General features: G+C 45.0%; 1 protein-coding gene across 1 annotated transcript; it reads left to right on the plus strand.

Moving 5' to 3' along the window:
* Positions 1-13,097: 13,097 nt before the first annotated feature.
* Positions 13,098-22,637, plus strand: LOC311189113 (mycolipanoate synthase-like; the record flags this gene model as incomplete). The annotated part of the gene is made up of 6 exons (XM_084260693.1): positions 13,098-13,158; positions 14,565-14,718; positions 15,397-15,557; positions 16,318-16,521; positions 16,625-16,806; positions 17,097-22,637. 6 exons carry the CDS (start codon positions 13,098-13,100, stop codon positions 22,635-22,637), a joined length of 6,303 nt encoding a protein of 2,100 aa, XP_084116819.1.
* Between the last annotated feature and the right edge of the window lie 94 nt (positions 22,638-22,731).

Here is a 22,731-nt window from a genome sequence, read left to right on the forward strand (position 1 = left end):
ATGTTCTGGGACCCTGTTGGTATGAGGCTGTTCAGGAATTTCTGTGCTCATTTGAGTTTTCTTTTGTATTTTTAGTAAGAATGAAGTGACAGAAGTATTTTAACTGTCTGGGTGATACGCTGTTTCTATTGTACATCATAGTGATAGACAGAATTTCAGCTTATCAGTATAGGATACAGGAAAGGCAAGGTGAGCTGCCAGATTTTCTTTATTTCTTTTCAAGCTGACATAAAGAAAAATTCCTATCTCCACTTTGATTTAATAATCATGTGGTTTTCCACGAGGACCACTCTACACTATACTTTTAAAACCATGGAATTCTATGATGTGACGTGAGGCTACTGAAGTACCTAATCGAAATTCGTACATGGCAATCCTCACAAAACATCCATAAAAGTTTCCTTTCCTTAATGCATATAAACGATTTCACAACCACTCCCATGAGAGCTGTAAAAATTGTACCTCTCTAAGCTGTATCTTATTAATGAGGAGTATATTATCTTTCAGGCTGCTTTTTTGTTGTGTACATGCTTATAAGCTTACTCTAAAAATGGTCAGGTCTAGAGGATCTTCAGGAACTCCTCGTGCACCTTCTTTACGGAGAAAATCTGCAGAGCAAAACTACAGTGACAAGTTTTTCTCTGGTGTCCATTTGGGCTTTTTTCATAGTTTTGTTATTTTTTTGAAGCAGCAACTTGATATTTTGAATATTTATGTATTAGAGAATGCTGATCTGAGCACAGGCTAAACTTTGATTCAGCAGAGCTCAAATACACAACTAAGATATCAAAGGGGCTAACATGAGCATTTTCTCTGCTATGCATGTGAGGAATGCCCTATTGTAGCCCTCCACATTTCATTTCTGAAAGGTAATTTTATAGATCCCTGAGATGGAAAGTTTCTGGCAACAACACAACCAACGTAATCATCACCCCTCTGCGCCAGTGTTTCTGTGCCAACAGGATGTTAGAGATGGTATCTCCTTCTCAGAGCAATCCAGGCTCACCTGCCAGGCTCACCTGCCAGTTATCTTTATTTTAGGTATGCATATCAGACTAGTATCTTCTGTTGCTGATAGAAGTTCAGAATTGTATGAAGTGGATAATATGTGTGGATAATACCTGTGCCTATATATGTTTTTATTGACATGTGGTTTTAAACCACATTAAGAGGGACTTGCGCAAGCTCAGAAAGTGAGCTATGTGAACCTCATGAGGTTCAACAAGGCCAAGTGCAGGGTCCTGCACCCGCATCAGGGCAACCCCTGGTATTGATACAGGCTGGGGATGTGTGCTTGCAGCCCAAAAAGCCAACTTTGCTACATAAAAGGAACCATGGCCATCAAGTTGAGGGGAATAATTCAGCCCCTCAACTCCACTCTAGTGAAACCGCAGCTGGAGCGCTACATCCAGCTCTGGGGTCTTCAGTACAAGACAGATATGGACCTGTTGGAACAAGTTCAGAGGAGGGCCACAAAAATAATCAGGGGGCTGGAGCACCTCCCCTATGAGAAAAGGCTGAGAGTTGGGCCTGTTCAGCCTGGGGAAGAGAAGACTCCAGGGAGACATTACTGGGGTCTTTCAATGCTTAAAGGGGGCTTATAAGAAATATGGGGACAGATTTTTTAGTAAGACAAGGCATAATGGTTTTAAACTAAAAGAGATTCAGACTAAGTAAGAAATTTTTTTACTGTGAGGGTGGTGAAACACTGGCACAGGTGGCCCAGAGAGGTGGTAGATGCCCCATCCCTGGAAACATTCAAGGTCAGATTGGAATGGGCCCTGAGGAACCTGATCTGGTTGAAGATGACCCTGCTCATTGCAGGGAGAGTTGGACTAGATGACCTTTAAAGATCCCTTCCAACCCAAGTCATTCAATAATTCTACAATTCTGTTTCAGATCCCTTTGAGGTCTCATGCATTACTGAGAATGGACTGAGTTAAAAAGTCAATAAACAAAAGACCAACAAGCCAACACATTCTTCCTTTTTGAGGAAGACTGTATTTTGGTGTGGAATAGAACTTCAGCAGGCAGACAGACCAAAGGAGTGATTAGTTTTGGCACAGCAGCATGTTATTTTTCTACTCCCAGAGTCTCCTTGAACTCTTTTTTAGCTTTGTGATTGCCCTCTCAGAGAGTGCTTGTCATGCAAGATACATGAGATAGTATAACCCTGTTGGGGAGTGTCCTGTTAAGGGATAAGCAACATAATCCTTCCTTCTTTAGGGGAAAATTGGGTCAAGTATGCATCATCTTCGTTATGCCTTCATTTGGAGCAATATGGTAATATCTGTCCCTGAATGGGATCTTCTCTGTGCTTTTGAAGTTTCAACAAGGCTTCTTGTTTCCTCCTTGTTGTCTGGGTATCTTTGGTCACTCAGGAAGATATGTGGGTGCTGAAGATTAGATCATGATTCTTTTTAGACTAATTTTCTATGACATAAGTTGTCGAGAAATGCCATTTCACTTGACATTTTGAATATTTTCTACAGCTTTCAGAAGAAATCATAAATAGTTTGAAATTTGCTCAGTATTTCAGTATAATAAAAGGAAATAATCAGCTAATTTTTCAGGAAGCTCTTATTTTATGTGACTTCAGTATAAAGTCTGTAATTACGGTCATGGTAAATCGTAAGTTTATGACATTTTTCACTTTAAAACTAGCTGTGTCAACAGTGACTGTTACGAATGCCTTGGAAGGATACGTCCCATAGAATTTTAAAACAAAGTATGTTATAACTTTATTTCACCTTCAAAGAGAAACTTTTTTTTTTGATGTAGGGAAGACCCAGGTGTTCAAGGCAGCGTAATGTGGTTTCTTTGTGTTTGAATGCAACAGAGAAAGTCCTTGTCCTCAGTCCAGCCTCTATCATATCTGTAACATGCCTTGACCCAGTTCCACCAGAGACAGAGACAAAATGGTCAGTGAATTTTTGACACTGCTCAGCCAGTCCCTGAGTAGTGGCCTTTCCCCAAACCTCACCCCCTAGTTTTACTGCGGAGCATGATGTCGTATGGGGTAGGGTATCCCTTTGGTCAGATGGGGTCAGCTGTTCCAGATGTGTCCCTTCCCAACTTTTTGTGCACCCCCAGCCTACTCACTGTCGGGGCATGGGAAATCATGCAGAAGCAGAGGAGCAGAAGACATCTTTATGTTGTATAAGCACCGCTCAGCAGTAATTAAAACATCGCTGTGTTGTCAGCACAAATCCAAAACATAATCCCTTAAAAGCCGCCATGAAGAAATTTATTCCAGCCATAAGTACAGTGAACTGGGAATTTTTTTGAGGAATTGCTCCCTAAGTGTACCTGGTCAGGACCCTCTATACATTTGCATACAGCTTCCCTGTGTATGGGGCAGGAAAACATAATCATGCTTTTGCGCTTGGGGCTCCATCACAGCAGAAATTTCCAGATATTCACAGCACTGTCTGAATTCTGTTGGTACACCTCCACTGGCTGTGTGGGGAGACAGGAAGGGTAAATCAAAACCTTTGGGACCTGTGCCATTTTGACATTGCTTGCTGAAGAGAACTGTGGATTTATAAGGAAGACTATAGCCAGAAAGAAAGAGAAACTTGGGTGCTGTGCACTCACCTAGCTGATACATTTACAGCCCGAATCCAGAAGCTAAAGGTACGTGGCTATAGTCCCCCAGTAGAGTGAGGAGACAGGAGCCTTAGAAGGGGCCAAACAACAACAAATACAGAGATTAAGGAGTGGGAAGAAGTCCTACATACTAGTGAAAGAGGAAATGACAATTCGGGGTGGCAGTCATCATGTGTTTTGCAGGCTGCAGATGGATACTTCTGTGTACATGGAACTGAAAAGAAGTGAACAGCAACAAGGTGAAGAGGTGCCAGTTTCTTCAACAGTGTCTTATTGGTTACAGCCCCTATCCAAGAAGGGTAAAGCATGGGTATAAGTCTCGTAAGCTGGGTGGCTGCATATGGAGAATGAAGAGGACACCAACTGGGCAAGCTTGAGGGAGCTTTGTTCTTCAGTCTAGAGGCTAGGCTCGTTTCATATGGGGAGTGGAAATGATTGTTTCAGGTTCCCAATCAAGACTTAAGTGTTTTATCTGAAACAGTTACTGACTCAAATAGCAAAATAATTCAGTGTAGAAGGGGTAAAACCTTCCTAGTGATTCCCTGATGCGTAGAGACACATGGAGGGCAGATGACTTGGGACCTCACTGTGGCGAACAGTTTATTAGCTCTGACCAGTAGCTGAAAATGTGTGTGACTGTCTTCAGTGAACAAAGCTAAATGCATGTTACCAATGCTGTGTTTTGAAATGACACATTCATGTTGGTTGAAATAGGTGTACACAGGGCCTGCTAAACCAGATTGAATTCGTAGGAGTGTCTAGTGTGTCTGACTGGAACCTCATAAGCTTGCATTGTTGCTTACCTTTTCAGCTCAGAGCACTTGCTGGTGCAACAAGAAGACCACAGGGATCTTTTAAAGTAGAGGAATCCTGTCAGTTCACCTCCAGGTGAGCAAATTTGTTTGTTTGTTTATTTAATTAAATTTATCTTTTAAGTGCCTAACATTCACTGAAATCTTGAGATTGCTCTTGAAATATTTATTTGGATCCAGTCTGTGTTGTCTTCCAGTTGACAACAGTAGATGAACACATGCTTTAATCAGAAAACACAAAATGTTGGAGTTTCAGAATGGAGTATAAAAAATAAAAGGGTCATTGCATGCAGGTATCTATACCAGGGAATGCTTCTTTTAGGTAAGTCATATTTTTTTTACTCCCATTGCTGATGTGTTTTGGAGCCTCACCTCAACTTGCCTGTTTTCACGGAACTCTTCTGACTAACTTTAGGTGTAACTGCTTGAGCAAAGAAGTTGAGCCAGATAATCTCCAGAAGTACTTTCCAAACTGAACTATACTGTGATTCTATGAAAACTTGCATTTCCCACATCTTTTGTTGACATGCCACTTAGTCGTGCTTGCGGGGAAATGAGTAAATGAGCTCGTAGGTGAGAAAAAGTCATCATCCGTCTTTTATTTCTCCCAGGCTGTTTCTTTCTCCCAGTCTTTTGTTCCTTGTGTTGGAGATAGTGCTCTTAAGAATTACAAGTAAGTGCTGGAAGTGTACCCTGAACTGCGATTGTCTGAGGTGGATCTTAGAGGAGCCTATAACTAATAATACATCTTATGAATTCTTTTATCAGTGAGAAGCACTGTCTGTTAGCCTGCTCACTTTTTACTCTCAGAGATATCTCTACAGTGGAGTGTTTATCTACAAGTTTAGGTATATGCTCCCTGGCTGGCTTTTGTTTTGTGGTGGGTATTTTTTACTTTAAATATGAATGTGTGTACTTGGTGTATCTGAGATCCTGCAAATGGATTATTTCATTCCTTTGACTTTGGTTATCTCTCTGTTGGCTAACAGCCCTTTGTGCTTCATAAACTGCTGTCTGGAGTATATGTGCATGGCTTGTGTGGGAATGTATGTGAAGTTTCTTAAAACAGTGAACATTGCTGTCTACAAGACTGGCAAAACAACCTAGACTTCTAGAAACTGCCTTTGGAAATACATATGTATATTTAAACAGAGCTACATGGTACTCTCACCACTTGCACAAGATCCTTATAAATTCCCAGAAGATGCAGTTTCTGTGAAAGGTTGTTTGCTGTCTGTAATCCTGTAACAGCCTGCCACTGTGCAAGGGCCAATAAACAGCCTTGAGCCATTTACGGGTCTGTGGGGCCAGGAAGAAAACCAGCTTTTCTGAAAGAAACAGTGCTGGGTTGGTTGAGCTGTTAATTGAGACCTAAGGGTACAATTTAACTGTCTGTTGTACTTACCTTATTGTCCTTTGCTTACAGGCTAGGTTTAAATTTGCACAGTTTGTTTTTCCATTAAAAACTTAATTATCCAGTAATTTAATTGTGAGAAAAAGTATAAATTATCTGCTTTAGAATATTAAGGAAAGTTGGTGAGGTGTGCAGCTGTGGCAACAGTAAGTTCTGTGGCTGAGGGCTAGATCGAGGTGTACAGGTGTGTCCCTGGGGCCAGGGGGATCCTGAGGAAGAACAGAGATCCCCCTGGGAGCCAGCAGCTCCTAAGAGAGAGGCTGACGTGGCTTGGGCATTGGCAGAAGCAACCGTGGGAGATTTTCGTGTCCCTAGAGAGTGCTAGTGACACAGAGTGCTGTGATGGGGTGTCCAGGCAGGGTTCGAGAGGGCGCAGCAGACTTCCCAGCAGTTTGCACAGTGTTTGTGGGCCCACAGCCCAGGGAAGTGCCAGGGAAGTGTCTTTGCCATAATGGCGGGCACTTGCCTCAGAGGTAAAACTAGTGTTTCTACAGAGAAAGCCCTGGAGATGTCTGATGCTTCAACCCAGATGGAACTGCTAAGGAAGGGGACTTTAGTACAGAGGGGAGGTTGCTAGGATCCCAGACACTTCTCCTAGAGAAAAGATAAGTACCTGTAAAAGATGTGTACAGCTTGATGATCTGTTGTGTCAGGTGGTCAAGCTTAAAAGGCTGTGCAGTATTAGAGGGGCCTAGAAGGAGGTGGATAAGAACCATGCTGCTGTGGTGGGCACCACAGAGAATGAGGAACCTTGGACGCTGGTGACCTACAAAAGCTGGACTCTGCTTCAGTCCCACCTTCCAGCATTACAACAAAACCCAGGTATGAAGCTTTAACAGCTGTAGACGCTCACGAGCAAGATCTTGTTGCAGTTTTGTGAGGCTGTGCTGCTGAGACGGTTTCTTTAAGCAGCAGTTAGAGTTTTCTGCCAGCCTAACTATAAACAACGAGCAATTCAAGGCCAAAGCCGCCGCACAAGAGATAGTCAAGCACCTCTGTGAATCACATATAGGAGAAAACAACCCGGAAGCAGCTGCATTTTGCCACTGGAGAAGGGAGCGAGGAGATGTAACGAGTTGTGCAGACACCAAGGCCGGAGAAGGGCGGGGGAAGAGGCGGCCCAGGTGCCAGAGAGAAAGATGCCCCTGCAGCCCATGGAGAAACCCATGGAAAAGGCCGAGACCCCACCTGCAGCTCGTGGAGGGGCTCCACGCTGGATGGAGCAGGTGGAGACATAAAGGAGATGCTGTGACCCTACGTTGGAAGAAACCCCTGCCAGCACTTGCAGCCCATGGAGAGAAACAGAGACACAGAGATGAGTGAGAGAGAGATTTGTACTGGAACAGGTTTGCTGGGGGAGGCTGGTGACCCCACAGAGGACTGGGACTGAGAGACATTGTGATTTATGACTGCCCGCCATAGTAGTGACCCACGCCAGGGCATCTTGTGAATAGATGAAGCCCTGGGGAAAGGATTCATGTTGGAGAAGTTCGTGGAGGACTATCTCCTGTGGGTGGGACCCCATGGTGTAGCAGGGGGAGGGTGTGGAATGAATGCCCCCTCCCTCCCGGCCGAGAGGGAAACCAACTTGCAAGGGACTGACCGTAGCCCCCATCTCCCAGTCCCTGCCCCCTTGTGCTGCGATCAGGGGGAAAAGGGAGTGAAGTCATGGCTAGAGTGAAGTCTGCTAAGAAGGGAGCAGGGGGGAGGTTAGAGGTGTCTTAAGATCTGGAAAAGGAAAACAGCTCATGAAGAAGTAACTGAGAACCCCATTTTTTTTTCCCAGTCCCTGCCCCCCTGCACTGTGAACAGGGGGAAGAATGGAGCAAGATCATGGCTAAAGGGAAGTCTGCTTAGAATGGAGGGGTGGAGAGAAGGTGCTACCGAGAACCCCATCTTCCCCAGTCCCTGCCCCCTCTGTACTGCGAGCCGGGGGGAAGAAGGGAGCAAAATCCTGACTGAAGTCTGCTAAGAAGGGAGTGGTGGGGGGAAAGTGTTTTAAGATCTGGTTACATTTGTTTTAAGATCTGGTCACGCTGCCAAATCCGTTTTTTCTTCACTGTTCTTTGTAGTTGTAGTGTAGTGTAATAGAGTAGAGTAGTTTCTCTCTTCACTTTGTGTTGAGTCTGTTTGGCCCACATCGTCGATGACAGAATGATCTCTACCTGTCCTTATTTTGACTCCTGAGCCTCTTAATATATATTTTTTCTCCCCTGTCCAACTAAGGGGAGTCATAGACTGACTTTGGTGGACGTCTGGCCTCCAGCCAGGGCGAAACCACGACAGATCTGCAAGGAGAAACTATACTAGCAGCACACAGTGAGTACCACAAAAGGAATGCCAAGTGCTCATAGTGATTCTGTTAAGGGTCATTGAGGTGCCCATCTGCCAGTCTGACAGGGAGTCACAAGAGGTATGCTGCCTCTACAAGTACTAAGGTCTGAAATGATGCCAAGAGGGTGTAATAACTTATCAAGAGCTCAGACTACTATCCATTGCTAGTCTTTCATGTGAATAGCTGCTTCCTCATCCAAATGTTAAATGGGCCAACCAGGACTGGGGCACTGCTGGACTTGCTACTCACAAACCAAGAAAACCTGCTTTTTAATATCTCTGCTAATGATATCCTTGGCTGTAGGGATCACAGTATTGCGGGGTTTGGGATCTTGCTAGGCACACTCAAGTTTAGTGCTAAGGCAAAGGGTTTAGATTTTAGAAGAGCAAAATTCTGTTCACTCAGAGCTCGTGGAAGCTTCTCTGTAGGAAGCTTCCATGGAGGATAAAGGAGCTAGTGAATGCTGGGAGTTTTTCAAGAGCGTTCTCCTGGAAGCACAAAAACCAGTTCATCCCTATAAAGGCAAGGGGAGCAGAAGGAGCTTGACTAAACCACAAGCTTCTGACTGCTCAAAACCAAAAGACAAGCATAGCAGAGATGGAAAAGCAAAGGAATGCCCATTGAGAGCTACAGGGGCATTGCCAGGGTGTGCAGAGATGCAGTTAGAAAAGCAGAAACTCATTTTGAGAAACGTAAAAGCTCGTCTCGAATTGAAATTGGGCAGAAATGTGAAAAACTGCAAGAAAAGGTTCTTCAGGCATGTAAACAAGTAGAAACACAATGAAAATATTGGCCTGCTCTTAAACAGGAGAGGTGAATTAGTCACCACCAACTGAGAAGGCTTCTTAACCTTTTCTTCATGTCTGAGCTTGTAAAAAGAGCTGGCTGATGTTTTGTGAGGCCATCATCTTTGAGAAGTTATGGAGATCAGGGAATATCTCAGACAACTGGAAGAAGGCTAATGCCACTCCCATCTACAAGAAGGGCTTAGAGGAGGAACCTGGAAATTATAGGCTCATCAGTCCCTGAGAAAGTTACAGCACAAATCCTCCTGTGGGCTATCACAAGTCAAATGAAGCATGTGATTGGGAAAAACAGCACAGATTCACCAAGGGCAAATCATGTTTGACAAACCTGATCACCACCCACGACAAAGTAAGCTGCTCAGTTGACGTGTGGTGAGTGTTGGACATTGTCTGCCTGCCTCCTAGGCTTTCAATACAGGTTCCCACACCCATCTCCTAGACCAACTGATGTGTTGTGGTCTAGTCAAGAGGTCTGTATGGTGGGTAGGAAGTGGTTGACAGGCTGCACCTACAAAGTGGTGGTAAATAGCTCCTTTTCAATCTGGCAACCTGTCACAGATGGGGTCCTGCAGGGATTGGTATTTGTCCCAGTGCTGTCTAATGTCTTCCAAAGTGGTCTGAACTATGGGATCAAGCATACCCTGATGAAGTTTGCTGATGATACCAAACTGAGTGAGGAAGTGGACACTTCGGAAGGGAGAGCGACCCTGAAAGAAGACCTGGATAGGCTAGAAGAGTGGACTAACAAAGCTCAACAAGGACAAGCGTAATGTCTTGCACTGGAGAAGACATAATCCATGAGTGTAGCCAGGGAGTAATTCTGTGGAAAGGAGCCCGGGGGTCCTGGTGGACAACAAGCTCAACGTGAGTGAACAGTGTGTGGCTGTGACAAAGAAAGGGCATCATCAGCAGAGATAGAGTCATTATCCCACTCTACTCAGTGCTTGTCTGGCCACACCTGGAATATGGTGCTCAATTTTGGTCCCACAAAAAGATGTGGACAGGCTGGAGAAGGTCCAGAGAAGGGCAACAGAAACGGTCAAAGTACTAGGTAGCCTGTATATGAGGGAAGGCTGAGAGAACCGAGTTTGATCAGCCTTGAGAAAAGGCAGCTTCAGATAGACAGTACCACCACATTGCTGTATTTAACAGGTGGCTATAAAGAAGATGAAGACTCCCTTTTTACAAGGAGCCACAGGGAAAAGTCAAGGGGTAACAGGTGCAAGTTACTCCTGGGGACACTCTCAGTGGACACAAGAGGAAAATTTTTCGCAATGAGAACAATGAGCCATTGGAATAATTTCCCCAAGGAAGTGGTGGGTTCCCCAGCATTGGATACTTCAGCTGTTCACAGTGCTGAGCCATCTTGTCCAGACCGTGCTTTTTCCAAGAAAGGCTGGACCAGATGGTTGTTGAGGTCCTTTCAAACCTGATACTCTCTGTTTTTATGAAAATCCATCTTTGTATTTATTGTAAAGACTGCACATGGCTTTTCCCAGTGGTTGAGTGTAGTTCTACTTTTTTTTTTTTAAGTGTATGTATTCATGCAGAGTATTGTGCTATTAAAAAAACAAACCCAACAGTTTGAACATCTCAGTTTAAGCCTTGATGCCAGATGCTATTGCTTAATAGTAGAATTACCAGGGAAACATTTTGAAATGGCTAAATGCAACGTCAGGAATCAGGAACAGAGAAAATTGGGGATTTTGACAGGATGTGGTATTACTTTTGAAGCTGTGAATCTTAATAGGAAACTGGTAGTCTTGTTATGTAACCAGGTTATTTCAGATCTCAGATTAAGTGATTGATAAAAAGAATTAATGACATTCCTGTATATATTAAAAAGAATATTGAGTAGGTATAGACATTCATCAGTCATAGTGGCTTTATCTAACTTTAACCATCTAAATTGATCTAATTTTCCCCCTGCAGGCTTTTTATCTATTGTCTTTGAAGAAGGCGGCTAGGTAGCTCTAACATAGTCTATGTACCTAATGTTTAAGTAGCTCAACTTAAATAAGATCATAGAATCACAGAATCACAGAATGGTTTGCATCAGAAGAGACCTCAAAGATCATCTAGTTCCAACCCCCCTCGCATGGGCAGGGACGCTAGACCAGGTTGCCCAAAGCCCATCCAACCTGGCCTTGAACACTTCTGGGGAGGGGGAGCCACAGCTTCTCTGGGCAGCCTGTTCCAGTGTGTCACCACCGTCACAGTGAAGAATTTTTTCCTTATATCTAATCTAAATATACCATTCCTGATCTTAAGGTCATTACCCCTTGTCCTACAGCTACACTCCCTGATAAAGAGTCCCTCTGCATTTTCCTGAAGGCCCCCTTAAGGTACTGTGGGAATGCAGTAAGGTCTCCCCTGAGCCTTCTTTTCTCCAGGCTGAACAAGCCCAACTCTCTCAGCCTGTCTTCATAGGAGAGGTGCTCCAGCCCGCTGATAATCTGGCCCTCCTCTGGACTCACTCCAACAGATCCATGTCTTTCATATGTTGAGGGCTCCAGAGCTGAACAGAGGACTTCAGGCGGGATCTCACAAGAGTGGAGTGGAGGGGGAGAAGCACTTCCCTCAAATCTGCCGGTCACACCTCTTTAGATGCAGCCCATAACACAGCTGGCTTTCTGGGCTGCAAGTGCATATTGCTGGCTCATGTTGAGCTTTTCATCCACCAACAACCCCTAGTCATCCTCCTCAGGGCTGCTCTCAATCCCTTGATAAATTGAATCCAAGGTGAACTCTATTCATGGCCCAGCAATGTGCCCTTACAGCAAAGAAAGCCAATGGTCTCCTGGGGTGCGTTAGACAAAGTATTCCTAGCAGGCCAAGGGCGGTCATCCTTTCTTTCTACTCAGCACTGGTGGGGCTACATAAGGAGTACTGTGTCCAGTTCTGGGCTTCCCAGTACAAGAGAGACAATGATATACTGGAGAGAGTCCAGTGAAAGGCCACGAATACAGTTGAGGGACTGGAGCATCTCTTACAAAGGGGGAAGCTAATAGAGCTGCCACTGTTCATCCTGGAGAAGGCTCGGGGGAACTGCTCAATGCATATATGCTTTGTCCTTTCCTTACTGTCCACATTTTAGGAAAATTAGGCAAACATTTTCATACTACGATGATCTCATTTCTTCTCCTTGTTGATCATCAGGACAATAGTTGCTGTTGTCCGAGTTCAAACTATCAGCAGTGGCACCGGACTCTGAACACTTAGACTGAAAGGGGCAAGGCCTGGAGATTGTGTTTCAAGCTCTCAGCAAGTTCACGCAGCCAACTTTGTGTCCTTTACTGTCATATAGAATGCTTCTTATTCAATCATAGGCGAGGGTGAGATTCCTATTAAAGCAGGGGAGGTGGGAGGGGGGCGGAATAACATCAAAGTCAAATAATTTAGAGTCCAGAAACTGCTCTTCTTTTACTTTTTTTTCCTCACCAGCCCCATAGAGCAGAGCACTGGAAACTTATAAAAGGAATGAGGAGTTCCAGACACCTTGCTCTTTGTGGTGAGGCAATTTTGCTCCAACTGGATTAGTATTCCTCCTTGGTGTCATAATTAATGCTATAACAATTACAACAGTGGTGATGATGATCATGATGACGATGACCACGACATCAGCAAAGTGCTGGAAAAAGTCATACAGCATGAAAAATGTAAATACAGCTCACTCATTCAATGACACATTAATATCCATTAATTATCATTATGTACAAAACTAATTTTTGAGATTTGACTTACAAAAAATGGTTTGTCTATAAGCCAGTGCCTTTTCTTGCTAGATTTTCACCATAAAGCAGAATAAGATATTTGTGTCACCACCTCCTAGCTGGGCAGAGCACTGCTTCAGTGAAGAAACAACTGGTAGTGATTTGCACAGTAACCCTTCTTGTGTTCTGTTTGAAGCAGGGAATCATAGAATCATAGGGGTTGGAAGGGACCTCGAGAGATCATCAGGTCCAACCCCCAGGTATTTTTGTCCTAATACCTACTTGAAACTAAAAACCTTTCAGAAGACATTATTTTTTTGCTTTTTCTTTGTGATCTGTTTATTTCATGATAAATGCATAATTGTTTGAGCTGGCTGACTCTTACACCTGTATTTTGCAGGCTGAGAGATGGAGATCGAAACTGGAGATGAAATTGCTATTGTGGGAATAGGGTGCAACTTTCCTGGAGGTAAGTTTTGGATAAAACCAGAGCAGGCTGCTGAGCAGACAGTGAAAAGCGTGCTCCCTCATTCATGCTGAGGTAGAGGAAAAGAACACATTCCTCCCTGGCTTCTGTAGAATTTGTTGCTTTGCTACTTGTAGAACCTTTTGAAAAGGTGACACTGCTGCAAAACACTTGGTTCAAATACTAGTAGAAGCTACTAAATTGCTAGCAATTATGTAGCAGCAGTGTCTTGCCATAGCATGAAATATTAGTTGTGTGCAAGCCATCTGTTGGTCCAGACATGCCAGTACAGGGACTTTTTTCAGAAACGTTCTTAATTACCTCACCATGCAGTAAGCGAACCATGTCCTGATCCTGCATTGTGCATGGTCAGAACTGTGTTTCTGAAGGTGCCCTGAAAGAGCAACGGGAGCTGTTAAAGTACCCCAGTCCAGCTATGGTGTGTGGCTGTGTCTGTGGTGATGGACTGATGGTGGGAGGGCTTAGGTGGGCGTGCTGTCCTGTGATCCCTGGTACTGACTGCTCGCTAGCACAATCCACAGCCCAGCACTGGCCCATGTCTGTTCAAAGGAGGAGGAGAAATGTGAGCCATGGTGCGGATGCCATGTTTGTTGGTTTCCAGAATAAGAAAGGGGAGTAGACATATCTTCAGGGCCTAGAGCTGGAGCTCTGGCTTTCAACCAGTAAGGACAGGGGCCCTCAAAAACCAGTGAGGTGTGGGGCTCTGTCATTGTTGAATATACACATACTTTTATGTTTGATTTAGGTGCCTTTCTAGTGCCAGAGACAAATGATAAGACCTCTGGCATTTATCATGGCATTTACCTGTCACTGATTGGCTCGGCCTTGGTCAGCAGCAGGTCCAGCCTTGAGCCCAGCTGGTATTTACTCCATCAGGCCCAGGGAAAGCTTCTAGCAGCTTCTTGCAGAAAGCCACCCCTGCAGCCCCCTACTTCTCCACCCGAACCCAGCCACGCAAAATCACCACACCTGGGACTTGTAAGCTCAGTCTGCCTTCAGAGAGCTCATGCCCAGAGCTGACCTTTTGCTGCCAGTGGAGTTGCCTGGGGAGTGGTGCTGTTCAGATACAGAAAGACTTCATCGCACTCGTGGGGGCATTGGGGACACGGTGCATGTATATAGGAGATACAGTGAGATGGGAGGAAGATGGGGGCAGCAGTAAGTTAAGGATTTTGTGGGGTTCCTTTGCCTTTAGGCAAGCAGTGGAGGGATCAGTCATGCCTTGCCATTTTCCTCTTGCCAGAGAATGATCGTTTCTTTCTCTGGTGATTGTAATTGAGCAACCCAGATGTATACGTGGAAGTTCCTTGGAACTGAGTGTGCATTTCTGAGTCTGCGTGGGGAGGGGAGCACATAATCTAACCTACTTTAAACCCTTTGTACAACAGGTGATGGAATTGACAATTTCTGGAAAGTCTTGGAGGAAGGCAGAAACTGCACAGGAGAAATTCCCATTGAGAGATTTAATGTCCAAGAGTGGTATGATCCAGATGATAACAAGCCAGGAAAAATGTGTACAAAGCGAGCTGCTCTTCTCAATGAGTGAGTCTGTTACTAAGCCATGCCACTGATTTTTTTGTTCTTCTTAGACTAACACGTCCATGCTTTCAGAGGGTGCAAGCCAAAGGGAGAGCTTACAAATGGGACCTAGGCTCTGGCTTTCTTCTGTCTCACGTGATGAACATGATTAAGCCTGGGCTTGGTTGGTTGTGTGCGTGGGCCTACTTTGAAGATTTTTCTCAAGATGAACACACATATGCATATAAAATTATTTTGAATTTGAATCTGAACCGATCCTGTATTTCCTGGTTTTAAACTGTAAAGCATCTCTGTGTGTTGTTTACAACAATCTAGAAGACAGTATTTGTTTGAAACTTGCTGAGTAAGACCCCATTACAGCAGAGGGAGTCTCATTCTGCAGATGTTCATAATCTGAAGAGTCCTGTTGGTATTAATGGGATAACCAAGTGAATAAACATTTCTAGGGGTGGACTTGTAACTCTGAAATGCAGAATCACTGATTAAAGTACATAAGTTGTGGTGGGACATAAACCATCCTTAGCCTATAAACATTTTATTCCGAATTTCAGGAGTGAGAGCTGTGGACTAAACACCACTCACCGCTTTGCTTTTCATGAAAGTGCAAAAGGGTGTGTACTTTGAGCTTGGAAGTAAATGCATATGGTAAATCAAGTCTATTGCCTGGTCTCTGTGTTTTAGATTTAATTCCTTTGACAACCACCTGTTTGGGATTAATGATCTGGAAGCTGAACGCATGGATCCGCAACAGAAGTTACTGATAGAATGCACCTACAAGGCCCTGGAGGATGCAGGAGTCCCTGTAGAAGCTATCAGTGGCACCAGAACGGGTGTTTTTGTTGGTAAGATGAAAATTTCATGGTGAAAAATGTCTGCTTGAGTCTCACAAAGACTGATGCACTCCTTCATAAACTTTCCATATGTATCTAGCACTGGAGACCTAAAGGCTGCTGTGCTATGACACTACTGGATATTTTTGCCAAGAGTTACTAGGCTACTCTCTAAGTTCATTCCATAATTCACAGATCCATTTTAGGTGTTCCTCTTAGTGTCTTCAGGCACTGAAGTTAAACTGCCTCCCCAGCCCTTCCCAGGAATGATACTCTCAAGCCAGGCCTACACTTTTTTCCAGTGGACTCTTTTCCAGTAAAACATTGTTTGAGGTGGTGCAGGGGTTAAGAGCCTCTTAAAGCAGCAGAAATCCTCATGTAGGTACCAGAACGCTGCCAAGGGGCACCTGTCCAAATGCTTGTGTTGTCAAGGTGCTAGAGTAACAGCACGCGTTTGCTGGGGCAGTCTGTGCCTAAGCAGGCTACACCCAGCTTTCCTGCATCATACACTGAGCTAAGCCATCAGGAAAGGCCTGCCATTTGGTGTGCAGGCAGAACTTTCAAGTCTTTGCTATGTTTGGGTAATTTGGGTCCTGGGGGATTGCTGGGAGATCTGGCACTGACTTGCGCTGAAGCCAGGTTTCACCACAGGAGCGCTGATGCCCTGTAGTTTACTATGAAAACAGAAACCCCAAACACATCACCAGGTTTAGAGCTGAACTTCCCTTTTGTTTCCTTGGGTTAATGTGACACATATTTCATATCTTTACAGGTCTTATGAACCGAGACTATGAAATTGTAACAAGCAGAGCAGTGAGTGAAATAAATCATTATGACGGTACGGGAACAGCAATGAGCATTGCTGCTAACAGGGTCTCATTCACGTTTAATCTGACTGGACCATCACTGACTATTGACACGGCATGTTCATCTTTTCTTTTTGCTCTGCACTACGCCTTACGAGCAATTAAATCAGGTAATGGGAGTGAAGAGATGCTGGGCAACAAAATTAGGATGGCTGCTGTTTCTGTCCGTCGTCCTGCACATCTCAACATCACTATGTTTCTGTTTTACTCCAGGAGATTGTGAGGCAGCAATCTGTGGCGGGGTGAGCTGCATAATAGATCCCCGCACCTTTGTGTCTCTCAGTAAAGCAAAAATGATCTCTCCGGAGGGAATAAGCAAACCCTTCTCCAAAAAGGCAGATGGCTATGGAAGGGGAGAAGGCTGTGGTGTTGTTTACCTCAAACCACTGAAAAAGGTAAGGCCTCTGGCGAAACAGCCTAAAACAAGACTGGTTGCTTACCTGAGTTTTGTAGCTGCAGTTTGAGCAACTGCTTTGCCAGGAAAGATTTTCCAATTCAACCTGAAGACTAATGAAGCATTTATTAAGCATTAAGCATTTAGGCATTTCACCTACCACACGGTAGGGTTCACACATTTAAATGCTTGTATGTTGCTCTCTCTTCTTCTCGGTTGTTTTGTTTTGTTTTCTGCTACACAGAAAAAGCATGAGATTGCTAAAGCAAATTTTACCTCTTCATGACACAGGCAAAGGAAGACTACAGCAAAATCTGGGGTGTTATAAACATCAGCGCAGTAAATCAGAACGGTAGGTCTGTGACTCCAATCACAAGACCTTCAAGAGTAGAGCAAGAGAAGTTACTGCGAAGTATTTATGAAGCTCATGTTGATCCTTCAGTTGTGCAGTACATTGAAGCTCATGGTACAGGAACTGCTGCTGGAGATCCAACTGAAGCTGAAAGCCTTGGCAATGTCATTTCTCAAAACCGGTCTTCACACGTTTCCATCCTGAAAATAGGTTCAGTGAAAGGAAATATTGGCCACACGGAATCAGCCTCTGGAGCAGCAGGGTTAATCAAAGTGCTTCTGATGATGCATCATGGAAAGATTGTTCCGTCCTTACATTACTCAAAGGAGATGAGCAGCTTCGATACAGAGAAATTAAACCTGGCAGTTCCCACAGCTGTAGAGCCCTGGGAGGAATCCAGTGAGTATGGAAGAGTGGCTGGCATCAACTGCTTTGGATTTGGAGGAACCAATGCTCACATTGTAGTCAGGCAGGTTAAGCAGCTAGAGCCTCTTCCAGCCTTTAAGAGGCCCCTTGAAATAGTTCTGCTGTCTGCAGCATCGCATAAATCCCTTCAGATGATGATGGCTGATACATCAGAGCAGCTGAGCACAAGAAGCTCGGTAACTCTCCCAAGCCTGGCCTATACATCTGCCTGCAGAAGAAGCCATGGCAACTACAGGTACCGAAAAGCGTTTGTCACAAATTCCCTGCAACACTTGCAGCAAGAGGTTATGTCGGCAGTGAGCAGTGAACTTCCCACCTCAAAGGTGGAACCACACCTGGTGTTTGTGTTCTGTGGCAACGGCGTAATGCTGAAGGAGTTCACTCTGTCCCTGCTGAGCTCAGAGCCAGTGTTCAGAGACAAGTGCAGGGAAATAGAAGCGCTTTTTCAGAAGCATGCTCCCATCAGCCTGCTGCCAGCAAGGGGTCACAGCCCAGAGGACTTGTTGAATCCAGAGCTTTGCCAGCCCTTGCTTTTTACCCTGCAGGTTGCCTTAGCTTTCCTGCTGAAATACTGGGGCATTGAGCCAGTCGCTGTCGTTGGCCACTCAATAGGGGAAGTTGCTGCTGCGCACTTTGCTGGGTACCTTTCCCTGGCAGATGCAGTCAAAGTGATTTATCACCGGAGCCGGCTGCAGGCAAAGACTGCCAGTGGCAGAATGTTGGTGGTTGGAAACATTCCTGTTGGAGAGATTGCTGAACGTCTGCATCGCTACTCGGGGAAGGTGTGCATTGCAGCTTTCAACAGCCCAGTTTCCTGCACCTTGTCTGGGAATGCAGACTCTGTGGATGCTGTCCAGAGAGATTTAGCTCAAGCTTTCAGCCACAGAAACATCTTTCTTCATGTGTTAAATGTCTCAGCTGCATACCACAGCCCCAGCATGGATGGGATTCTTGGGGAGTTGGAAAGGCACATAGCACCTTTAGAAAAACAGAGGGGGGAAATTGAAGTGATTTCAACCCTGACTGGGGGGGCTGTTTCTGAGAAGGACTTTGCTCAGGGCAAATTCTGGGCCCGGCATACTCGTGAGCCGGTTGCTTTCAGTCAGGCCATAGAAACCGTGGCTAGAGGGAGGGAAAATGTGCTGTTTGTGGAAATAAGTCCTCACCGAGCATTGCAGCGAAGCATAAAGGAAACGCTGGGAAAAGGCACAAAGGTCTTCTCTGCTTTGCAAACTGATGCAGAGTATCAGACACTTTTCACCCTGGTAGGAAATCTGTTCGAACTGGGATGCAATCCCAGCTGGCAGCACTTTTATAATGGGTATCAAAGTGCTCCAGTGGCCATTCCACGGTATCAGTTTGATCGCAAAAAACTCATGGCTGGCCTGAGTATCCATCAACAAGCCAAGCAAAGACGTGTCAGCTCCAGTCATGCTTTGATTTACGCCACAAAGAGTGATAACATGGAGTTTGGCTGCCTGCTGTCTCAGGACACAACATCGTACTTATATGAGCACAAGAACAATGGTGTGGCTTTGGTCCCTGGTGCTTTTTATGTGGAGCTTGGTCTGGCCTCTGTGATGCGCAGCTCAAGACCTAGGGAGCCTCTAAGTTCTTGCCAGTTGAGTATCAGTTTTTCTGCACCGTGTGTTCTCACACAGAGCTCCCAAGCCTTGACTATCAAGCTGAGTCCACAAAAAGCAGTGACAGCCTTTGAGATACTCTCTTCCTCCAACGCGGTTTATGCTGCAGGCCAAGTTATAAAGGCGCCTGAAACTGTGGTGGAAGAAAGTACCATCTCCTTCCAAGCCATCTATCAGAGATGCAGGTCAGTGGTTAGCAGAGAGGAGGTTTATGAAGCCCTGTCGCAGCTGGGCTTTCAGTATGGCTCCATATTCCAGCAGCTCAGCGATGTGCATTATTGCCAGGAACTGAAGGAAGCTATAACAAGCATAAAGGTGAACAAGGAGACCATCAGAGAGATGTACAACTACTGCATCCATCCAGTGCTGCTCGACTGTTTTCTGCAGATGACCGCTGTCACCACCTCAAAGATGTTCCCGTCCACGGCAGCCTTTCCTTCAGGGATAGGCAGCCTGGTGGTGCTGCGACCGTTGGAGGAAGAAATGATGATATATCTGAGAACAAGCAAATCCACTGGGAACTCTCTAGAAGTCTGCGGATGCTTTATGGACAAACGTGGCTGCGTGTTGGCTGAACTCAAGCGTGTTGCCATCACCTTCATGAAGGAAGCATCTTCCAGAGACAATGAGTTCATGTTTGAAAACAAGTGGAAAGAAGTCTCTCCTTCCCAGGTGCCCGGTGCTCTGGGGGCTATGCCCAGAGTCCTAGTGTTTGCAGACAAATTTGGGATAGCTGAGCAGCTCAAAAAATATTTGCATCCTGCTTCACGATATGTTATGTATGAAGACTGGGAAGCTCTCTTGGAAGGCCACGCAGAGGATAAAATGAGAGCAGAGGTTGAGGATTATGATGAAATTCTGTTCCTGTGGGGAATTCACAAGTTGAATGAAGATTACCCAAGGAAAGTGGTAGACCAGTTGGCAAAGTGTTGTGAAGCCTATCGCCAAGTTATTGTGGCATTAAGAGAGAAAACGTCCCACTGTTCAGTCAGAGTTATCACCTATAAAACGACGGAAAGAAATGTGGACCACATCAATTGCGGGTTTGCGCTGCATGGCATGACCAGAACTTGTGTCGTTGAGGTTCCAGAAATCACCTTTCAGCTAATTGACCTCAGCTCTTCCAGTTCCCTGGACATCTCAGTGCTAGCAGATGTTCTTGTCAAATGCAAAGGTGTGGAGTATCCAGAAGTTTGCATCAGCCAAGGAAGAATGTACGTGTCTGAAGTCAGACGCTCACCGTTTGTAGATGTAGATGACAGCCAACCCGTAAGATCTCTGCAGAAGTCAGAAGCATTCACTTTGTACACTTCTGACCCATACACAGCTAAAGACTTGTCTGCTGAAATATCCACCAGCACAACTACTCAGCTTGCAAAACAGAGCGTTGAAATTCAGGTGGATAAAATATGTCTGCACTCAGAAGATTATTTTCCCATCACTGTTTCTAGTCGTAACTTTGGTAGTACCCTGTATTGGAATTCACAAGCAGTAGACAAACATGGACTTTTAGCTCTTGACTTCAGTGGCACAGTAACAGCAACAGGCATCGATGTGAAGAAAGTTAAAGTGGGAGATCACGTGGCTTCATGTTATCCAGCTGCTGCGTCATCCCGAGTTCAGATTCCAGGAGCAGTTTGTTTCAATGTAAAGAAATTCCCATGCTTTCAGAATGTCCCTTGTGTGTCATACTTTATCATTGCCTGGGAAATCTTCAGTCAGAGGTTACCCAATGGGAAAAATGGCAGAACAGTGGGCATTATTTCTACAGAGCCATCGTCAGCTTTGTGCCATGTTCTTTCTGCGGCAGCAGAAGAGATGGGTTGGAGAACAGTACTTGCGAGGCCCACTCCAGACAAGTTCCAGTATATAAACCTGTGCAATGCCCTTGTTGTTCTTCCTCCAGTGAACAGCCTGTCTCGGGAGGATCTGGCCCGCATGTACTTTCTTAAGGACGTGGTGCTAGTGTGTGGCAATCAACAGCCTGAATGTATCCAGAACCTCAGTGGACTTGATCATGAAGATACCTGCTTTCATATCCTTACACTTAGCAGCATTTTCCAGAAAGCTTCCCTAAAGGAATTGCAAAAGACTGTGCAGGCGTGGATCAGTTCCATGGATATGAAACGGTTTAGACATCTCTCGGGTTCTGTTTTTCAGCAGACTGAGAACTTTGAACGAATGAATTCTGCAATGTCCTATTTTACCGACCAATCTGTCCCGCTTGCTGTACTGAGAAGGCAGAAGGACATCACCCCGCTTTCAGATATCCCATTGTATGAACCCCAGAAGAAGTTGTTTAAGCAGAATGCTGTGTACGTGGTAGTCGGGGGGCTCACTGGACTTGGCTTTGAAACGGTGAAATTCATAGCCAAGAACCGAGGCAAGTTTATTGCGATACTCTCCAGGAGAATTCCAAGCAAGGAGAAGCAAGAAGAGATAAAGGCTTTGCAGCAGCAGTATGAAGGAAGCAAAGTAGTGTACGTGCAGTGTGATGTTACTTCGACCAGCGATGTTGAGAAAGCTTTCCGCTATATCGCAAACATCTTTGCAGGGACTCCCATCAAAGGTGTGTTCCAAAGTGCTGTTGTTTTACACGATGGCTGTCTTGAAGTTCTGAACTTGGCTGACTTTCAGAAAGTGCTGAGTCCAAAAGTAGCAGGGACCCTAAATCTTCACTGGGCTACCAGAGGCCAGGAGCTTGACCACTTTGTGTGCTACTCCTCTATTACTTCCTTTATGGGCAATTCCACCCAGGCAAACTATGCAGCTGCAAACTCTTTCTTGGATGTCTTCTGCCTCTACAGGAGGAACCTTGGGCTTTCAGGCCAATCCATTAACTGGGGAGCTTTGAACCTTGGCGTACTGTTCAATCAAAACCATATTCAGAGCATCCTGGAGTCCAAGGGCATAGACGTTCTGCAAGTGCATGAAATTCATGAGTATCTCAGGAAGAGTTTAGTTATGAATAACCCACAACAAACTGTTGCCAAGTTAAATTTTCACGCTTTGGCGCATCATGTCTTGTGTCGGTTTATTTCACTCAAAAGTCGCTTCATGTCACTTATGTCAGAAGAATTCTGGAACGAACTTGAAATCTCTGAGGAACCTCAAGTCCAGGGTACTGCCATGGTCAAATCTGAAGACTATATCACTTCAGTGGTGAGTGACCTCACCGGGTTAAGCCCAGATGAACTAACCATGAATACACCACTTTCATCCTTGGGCATAGACTCTATGTTAGCAATGACAATTCAGAACCGTGTCTTTCAAGAGAGAAAGGTGGACATACCTCTTCTGAAACTGCTTGATCCTCACACAACTCTGTCAAGTTTAGTAGTAGTTTTAGAAGAAGCAAGCAATCCAAATGGAGTAGTTGAGAAAAAAAGTGCTGCAGTTGAAAGTATATAGGATGGGAGCTGGCTATAGGAGTCTTCTCACTCAGGCACTGTGTGACTTTTGAAGATACGTGGAGCATTTGTAGCATCTCAGAATATTCACTGCA

This window comes from Gallinula chloropus (genome assembly GCF_964237585.1).
Source record: "Gallinula chloropus genome assembly, chromosome: 2".
In the NCBI taxonomy this organism is placed as follows: Eukaryota; Metazoa; Chordata; class Aves; order Gruiformes; family Rallidae; genus Gallinula; species Gallinula chloropus.